The 8,636-nt window shown below is 43.9% G+C and overlaps 1 protein-coding gene across 1 annotated transcript in view; it reads left to right on the forward strand.

The window, feature by feature from the left end:
* The window catches only part of TEX11 (testis expressed 11), a 37,519-nt gene extending 32,647 nt beyond the window's left edge, over positions 1-4,872 (forward strand). Inside the window, exons 27-29 of the mRNA XM_086756564.1 lie at positions 385-505; positions 3,378-3,542; positions 4,576-4,872. Of these exons, the coding sequence (XP_086612690.1) occupies positions 385-505; positions 3,378-3,542; positions 4,576-4,650 (361 nt within the window). The 3' untranslated portion in view covers positions 4,651-4,872. The remainder of the gene's footprint in view (positions 1-384; positions 506-3,377; positions 3,543-4,575) is intronic.
* Positions 4,873-8,636: the final 3,764 nt, after the last annotated feature.

The raw sequence follows: 8,636 nt of genomic DNA on the forward strand, positions 1-8,636 counted from the left end.
TCAGAAACCGTGTATTTGTTACTGATTTTCTGAGGATGCTATCTACTTATTTCTTGTTGGTGAAGTTAGAAAAGGTACTTTTTCTTCACTGTCATATGCAGCACCCTAGAAAATACTGTATCTTTCATTTGGCGTTACTTTAGAGCTTAGCAATGAAAATAAGTACTTGCTACTCTTGGCTCTCTTTTTGCATAGTTTGTATGAATGAGATCTGATACTAGAAAAATCTGTTTCTGCTGTAAGAATGTGAGTGTAGTAAACACCAAGGTGGAATGTCTGTCTGACAGTCATAGAGACATAAGTTAGTGTACTGATACTACTAAAAGTAGCTGTTTGTGCACATGGTAGTTAATGTTTCCTCTTTTGCTCTGTTTCAATTCTCAGCAAATGCTTACATAGTTTGATTAATCTTTCTTTGCCGACTGGATTAACAGACTTGGATGCCTGTGTAGTGCAGGAGGTGTGGGACTACTTTGAAGATGCTCTGAGTGTAATCAGCAGCACAGTAAGTTAAACAGGAGAACGAGATCAGGAAATGATCTTGAGCACACTTAAAAAAAAATTCTCATCAGACTGAGAATAATTAGTAGACTGAACATTATGTAGTGTTATATGTGGAGCAGCTAAGACTTCTTCAGTAAAAGACACAATGAAATTACCTCAAAAGAAATGCTTCTGGATTATTTATGACTGAATTATGAATTTCCCTGGATTTTGTACGGGGTTTTGAGACATTTAAGGCCAAATTTTCAGTGCCTATTTTAGAAACATCTTGAGCTAGAACATCCATCTTTCCCTTTCTTGCCTTCTACATTCTTAGACTGAAAAGTTTTTTAAATGCCCATTACTTTTCCAGATCAGTTTACAGTCAGCTAAAATCTGGGTACCAGTCTTGCTTTTTTCTCAGCTTTGTTTTGTTAAATCTATTTGCGAACTTACTACGTTACTATTTTTTCCAAATAACCTAGAACTAGATTCCTGTGCTGTCAGTATTTGTGGCACCACGTGCCTTGTTTCTGTGAGGACAGGTATATGGAGAGTAAAATCTTCCTTTCAGTAAGCGTTGCTGCTGCTCCTTTCAGGCCTGAAGCATAATGCTGTACAGTGAAGGCAGTTGTACTAAGTAGACATTTCTACTTAAATTTCATAGGCAAAAATCAGTTAAGGAGTATTCTTGTTCAGAACTGTCATAATTTAGCCCCACTCGGGACCAAGCTACGCAGTCACTCACTCCCCCCACTCTCCAAATAATGCTGAGAGATAATATAACAAAGAGGCTCAAGGTTTGATGTAAGGACAGTGAGAGATTCTTGAAGTTACCGTTATGGGCAAAACAGACTTGATTTGGGGAAAACAATTTGTTATTATTAATAAAACCAAAGTAGGATAATGAGAGAGAGAACAAAACAACTTCCCCCACCCCTCGCTCTTCCCAGGCTTAACTTCTTTTCTCCTCCTGCCTCCCTCCCTGCCCCTGCCCCCCTGCCCCGAGTGGCACATTGGGGAAGAGGGAATGGGGGTTACGGTTCATCACATGTCGCTTTTCGCTGCTCCTTTGTCCTCAAGGGAAGAACTCCTCACATTCCTCCCCTGCTCCAGCATGGGGTCCCTCCCACGGGCTGCAGTCCTTTGTGAAACTGCTCCAGCATGGGTCATTTTTCCATGGGGTCCAGTCCCTCAGGAACTGACTGCCCCAGTGCAGGCCCTCCACCAGCAACAGCCTCCTTCAGGCATCTGCCTGCCCCAGTGTGGGGTCCTCCATGGGCTGCAAGTGGATCTCTGCTCCTTCGTGAGCCTCCACGGGCTGCAGGGGAATCTCTGCCAGGAGCAGCATTACTGCTCCCCCTCCTTCTTCACTGACCTTGGCATCTGCAGCCATTCCTCTCACAAGAAATTCTTCACAATCAGTCTCAGACAGATGCCTCTTGGGTTCTCTTCACATCTCATCTCCTCTCCACTTCTTGCAGCCGGGCTGGGCTGAGTTGGGCCCAGTCGGCCACCTGGTGGGAGGCCAGAGGGTGAGGGCTGCAAGGCCCACAAGGCTCGCGCCTCCCCCTCTCTGCCCCTGCTTCTGCTTCTTCACTGCTGCTTTTTTTTTCTTTTTTTTTTTTTTTTTTTTCCTCTCTTCCTCTCCCCTTCTTAAATACATTACCCCAGAGGTATTATCATTAAACATTCTGTCACCAATTGGCTCAGCCTTGGCCAGCAGTGGGTCCGCCCTAGGCCTGGCTGAGTCCACTGAACAAAGGGGAACAACTTCTAGCAACTTCTTGCGGAAGCTGCCACTGTAGCCACCCTCACTAAACAAAACCAACACAAGGATTAATGAAACTAATACTGTGTTTCATAGCTTCATTCCATTGCATAGCTGTTTCTTCAGTCAGATTTGAATGTCTCTTCTTTTGTAAAAGTGACATAAAAATATGCTGTTCCTGACTTCCCAAAAAAAGAATGTCCACACTCATGGCTGCTTTTCAACAAAGTTCTCATCTATAACTTTGATGGTGTTCTTGTTGAGGGATACAAATGAAATGTTAATGTGGACTGATAACAGCAAAATTTCACAGTACTAGAAGGCCTTCTTTTGCAGTTTTGCTCATGGCAGCAGGGACTAATTGATACCATGCTAGAAGAAGGACATTGGGGCATCACATGTGTACATCAATTAGAAAGCTGGTACAGCACTCATGATATATACTTCCTATTCAGAAATGGATGCTGCAGTTCAGAAATTTACTCTGGACCCTCTTACTTAGGATGAGAAGTATCTATGAAAGAGGGAAAAGAAGTCCTGCCAGCCTCTGCGTAAGGATTTGTGTGGCAAATAAATAATTGCTTGTCCTTCCTTTCGCCAACTGAATCAATTACCCACCAGCTTTAAAGTATTGTTGGGTACTCTGGCTTCTGTTTTGCAGTTAAAAGTGCAACTTTCACTCTGGCAAGCCATTGCTACAGTGCATAGAGAAATTCTGAAGACATAAGAACTGCTTCTCATCTGTAGTGAGCAACTATGTCCTGCCATTTACTACTGCTTGGATAAACTGGAAAGGAGAGCAGCAGCAAGTTCACCCTGTCTGCAGATAGACAGCATACTTCTATTCTAGCATCATTCCCACAGAATTGTATTTTCTGACCTACCAATAGCCAATTGCAACATGACATACACATGTTGGAAACAAGCTGTTTGACAGTAGTGCAAATGAACTGTGAAGTACAGTATGTCTCTGAAGGAATTGCCCTTTGTTTAGGAGGAAAAAAAAAAAGCCCACAACTGTTTTCCCACTCTTAAACTAAATTCTAATGCTCTCTTGACTTCTCTGGTTTAAAGTGAAGAGTCTATTTTCTGATGAGCTGTTGCTTCTTGTTTGCTACTCCAGGATGCTTACCCAGAGATGGAGATCCTTTGGTTGATGACAAGAGCTTGGAATACAGGAATATTTCAGTATACTGTTGGTAAATACAAGGAAGCTGAGCAGTGGTGTGGATTAGGAATGCGTTTTCTCAATTACTTAGGATCTCTGAAGAAAAGCTATGAAGGCCATGTAAGTGTAAGCAGATGGATTTCAGGATGCAAGATTGGATGTCTGGCCTGAATTTGAGATACAGATATGGGTGAAGAAACCACTACAGATATTTAAAGAGTTTCAGGAGAAACCTAAATATTTTGGGAGAGCTTAATGCCAAATTATTTTTTCAAAGTGAGGCCAGAAACGTTTTGATAGACAATAGAAAGAGTAATGTAGAGCTCTTTTACTGGAAGGATCATGTAAATGGCTGGTTGGAAAGAAACTTCTGTTTGTGGCCATGAGAGAATCCTTGTACCTTGCCTGCTCTCATTAAAGTCAAGGTGCTGTACCAGTTTACTTAAATTAGCTGTTGTATGAATACTTTCAAGCTTGTTTTCTGGTATAATCTAGTGTCTCATAAATAGGGTCTAAGCTGATGTAAATAAAGTCATTAAAGCTCATCTTTTCAGGTGTAGCTTAGCCGGTTTCTGTGAGGGAGAAATTTCAGAGCTGGTACTTCTGTAAAAGCAAAAATGCTTTTTCTTACTCTGTCACAAGTAAGCTTCTCTCTAGAGTTTTTGGCTGGTGCTCCTATCTTGATTGCCACACAGTGCAGCCTGGCTGATGAATGCAGTCACCATGCATTCTCTTATGCACGAGCTGGACAATCAAGAACTGGTTGCAACTTTTATATCATTTTAAGTACATCAATTAAGATAATAAGAACTGAGATCACTCCCAACCTCAGCCATTCTGTGATTCTGTGAATAGGTTTATTCACTGATATAAGACTCAGCTATAAACTATGCTTTTTCTCAGTATAAATAAAACCACCATACTTAGTTAAACCAGTGCAACCTGTTTTGTTTGTTTGTTTGTTTTTTCTTAAACCACTGTATTTAATCTGTGCCAAAATCTTTACATCAGTCTGAAATTTTAGGTTTAGAAGCTGGTGGTAGTCTCCCACCTATTCCCTTGCTTCAGTTCCGTGTCACTTTGTTGTAATATCTGGTTGAATGATACAACTTTATCCATCTTTATTGACAACTGTGGTGCTTATATTCTCCAGATGATTGGTCTTTATAGTGAGGTTCTGGACAAATTGGACAGAGCAAAAGGATTTCTTCCAAATGAAGAAGAATGACAGCCACAACTGGAAAAAAAGGAGGACAGCAGTCTCTCTTGGAAACATTCTGCTGAATGAAGGAGGCCGTTAGCTCTGCGAAGGCATGGGGTCATGGGAGCAGTGGAAAAGAAACCAGGATCTCCTCCTTGTTGGCAATTAAGTTATGTACTTTTTAGGAAGTGTTTATTGAATAAATGTAATTGGTTTCCTCTAGGGAATAATTTTTGTTCTCTGGAGCTATATAACAGTTAGAAATAAATACTTAACTTTTTCATGAGATGCATCTACTGTTGCCTAGCAGGTTGGTTTTAAATACCTGATTTTAGTAGTAAGTGGTAATGAGAACAATAAAAGTATTCCAAAATCAGGCATCACCTCTGGATGTCATAGCTGCCTTGCTGCATAAATACTTATCAGATTGTTTAGTTTTCAGTCCATTTCAGTATGGACAAGAATTCAGAGCGGTTTGCCAGTTTCACAATTTAGTTAGAATAAAAAAGAGCAGATACTGTTTGGCTCACAGAAAAAGCTAAAACTTTGACTACGTGCTGCTGGTTATAGACTACTAACTAGCACACTAGTCACAGTTCAGTATTAAATCCTCTCAAATTCACCTAAAAAGACAGGCTGGTAAATGGATGAATCATACTGCAGCTGGATTGAAGCAGTATTTCCTGCCTGAAGTTCAATGTGGATAGTGAGGAGTGTGGAGAGGTGGAGTGGGGTTAAGAAACGTAATTAGTTCTACACAGCTGTTGCTGTTTCACTGGCAGGTTCAGAAGTCAGAGGAAGCATGGCCTGAGTGTTGTCATCTGTACTGTAGTGCAGAAGTGCTGCATGACACCTCTTGATGCCCTTACTCCTGGGGACAAATTGTGGTTGCATTCTGCCTGCGTATGAGCACAAGGCCATGCATCTTCCAGTGTGCCCAGCCCTTCTCTGTAAGAAAATAAAGGTGACTGGAGTGGGAGGGAGGAACAGTACACTCCGATAAAGCTGTTTGAGTGCTTGGGGACCAGTCCTGTGGGTTCTAGCAGAGCCTGGACATACTTAGTATAGCTTTTTTTGTTGTTTTTTAAATAAAGGCTGATAGTGTGCTTCAGCAAAAAGCACAGACTTCGAGTCTCCGTTGCCTGATTAGAAGATGAGGTAGGTATCATAGCTGCTAGATGTCTACTGATTGCTTTTCAGTTATGGCTGCTGCACTATAGTAAGCAGGTGCAAGGCAGGTCAAAATAAAGGTGGTATATTGTGTCTTGTGTGACAGACCACACATTTGCGTGATCTATAACTGGGCATACATCCTAGTAATGAATTCTTTTGCTGTTTCTTTAAGAGGATGTTCAAGCACCCTAAGGAACATTGTAGCAGTCATTTCAGATCCTCTGGTTTGCTTACTAGAGAGCTGAAAGTGCTTTTCTGCTTATTCTTTACAAACATTACACAGAAGGCAGAGCTGATGGGCAGGAGTATCTTTCAGCTGTAAGATCATCTGGTTTGAGATTAAGACTTATTTAATTTTGTTCTTAAAATTTAAAAATATATTTTACTTAGAACCCGATTATTAAAGCCTATTCTGACAGAGGATGGGGCACTAACAGCAGGATGGTGGCTATAGAAAAGAAGTTACATTAGTAATCCATTCTGAAAGCCTGACATACTCTGGAAGAAGAGCTGAATGGTGTCCATAGTGCAGTGATCAGGGCCAAAAAGTAATTTTAAAAGTCAGTTGCATTGCAGTCTGTCACTACTTCCTGTCTGTCTTCATAGTCTGAGTAAACCAAATATTGTGAATTTCTGCTTTTTGTGTGCACCAGGTGCCACTTTGCACCCTATAGCTGAAGCTAGAAAGCACAGAATCATAGAATGGTTAGGTTTGGAACGGATCCTCAAGGGTCATGTAGTCCAACCCCCCTGCAAGGAGCAGGGACATCTTCAACCAAAACAGGTTGCTCAGAGCCCCATCCAACCTGGCCTTGAATGATTCCAGGGATGGGGCATCCACCACCTCTCTGGGCAACCTGTTCCCAGTGTTCTACAACCCTCATTGTAAAAAATTTCTTCCTAATATCTAATCTAAATCTACCTCCCTCTATTTTGAAACCATTACCCCTCATCCTATCACAACAGGTGCTACTGACCAGTCTCTCCCCATCTTTCCTGTAAGCCCCTTGAGGTACTAGAAGGCTGCTATCAGGTCTCCCTGGAGCCTCCTCTTCTCCAGGCTGAACAGCCCCAACTCTCAGCCTGTCCTCATAATTATGAGAGGTGCTCCAGCCCTTTTATCATCTTTGTGGGCCGCCTCTGAACTTTCTCCAACTGGTCCATGTCCTTATGTTGGGGGCTCCAGAGTTAGATGCAGTACCTCAGGTGGGGTCTCACCAGGGCAGAGTAGAGGGGCACAATCATCTCCCTCAACCTGCTGACCGCACTCCTCTTGATGCAGCCTGGGATGCAGTTGGCTTTCTAGGCCGCAAAGGCGCATTACTGGCTCACGTTGAGCTTCTCATCTACCATCACTCCCAAGTCCTTCTCCTCAGGGCTGCTCTCAATCCATTCCCCGCCCAGCCTGTATTTGTGCTTGGGATTGCCATGACCCAGGTGCAGGACCTTGCACTTGGCCTGGTTGAACTTCATGAGGTTTTTACAGGCCCACTTCTCTAGCCTGTAAGCAGCCCTTAGCATAGCTGCCACATCGTCATGTCTTGTGCAGCTGGATACAGGGTCATTTCCTGAAGGCAGGTACATGCAGACAGCTAACTCAGTGTGGCATTTACAGTAATGTTAAGTAGGAACCTAGTAGATGCTTTCCAGTACTGCACAGTGTCAGCTTCTGAATAGTGCAAAAATGGGTCTCCTTCAAGGAGTGAATGATATTGAAGATAGCAACCAGGGAAGTACTGGGAAGTTTATAGGATCTGGTGGCTGTGATAGCAGGATACCAGATGCTATAGCTGAGATTGGTGCTGCCTGAGCTGTGCCCCTGCTAGAGAGTTTGTTGTGAAGTGTCTTGTGCACTTCAGGCTCAGCTAGACAGATACATACTGGTGGGAACAGGAAGGTACTTTTTTTGGAAACAGTCACGCAGGATGCAAAGATGAAAGCAAAAATAATTACATTCACCTGGAGGTTTGTCGTAGTTCAGCCCTGATCGGGAGCAGACTACGCAGTCTCTCTCTCACTCCCCCCATGCTCCAAGAGAACAGGGAGAGATAATATAAGAAAGAAAACGGCTCGAGGTTTGAGATAAGGATAGGGAGAAAATCCTTAAAGTTACCGTTACGGGCAAAACAGACTTGACTTGGGGAAAACTACTCATTTATTACTACAAACAGCAGGATAATGAGACAGAGAACAAGATAACCTCCCCCCACCCCTCCCTCTTCCCAAGCTTAACATTATCTCTACCACCTTCCACCCGCCCCGAGCGGCACAGGGGGGAAGAGGGAATGGGGGTTGTGGTCAGTTCATCACATGTTGTTTCACGCTGCTGCTTCATGGTTGGGGGAAGAACTCCTCACATTCCTCCCCTGCTCTGTTGTGGGGTCCCACCCATATGCCACAGTCCTTCGTGGAACTGCGCCGGCGTGGGTCATCTCTTCCATGGAGTACAGTCTCTCCAGAACGGCTGTCCCAGCGGGCCCTCCATGGGCCACAGCCGCCTTCAGGCATCCACCTCCCCCGCTGTGGGGTCCTTCATGGCCTCAAAGTGGATCTCTGCTCCTCCATGGGCCTCCATGGGCTGCAGGGGGACAGCCTGCTCCACCATGGGCTGCACCACAGGCTGCAGGGGAATCTTGGCCAGGAGCTGCATTACTGCTCCCCCTCCTTTACTGACCTTGGCATCTGCAGCTGTTTCTCTCACAAGTTCTTCACAACAGGCTGGCAGCCTCTCAGGTTCTCTTCACATCTCATCTCCTCTCCACTTCTTGCAGCCAGGCTGGGCCGAGTTGGGCCCAGTCGGCTGCCTGGCAAGAGGCCTGAGGGTGAGGCCTGCAAGGCCC

This window comes from Chlamydotis macqueenii, chromosome 11 (genome assembly GCF_036417535.1).
Source record: "Chlamydotis macqueenii isolate bChlMac1 chromosome 11, bChlMac1.mat, whole genome shotgun sequence".
Taxonomy (NCBI): Eukaryota; Metazoa; Chordata; class Aves; order Otidiformes; family Otididae; genus Chlamydotis; species Chlamydotis macqueenii.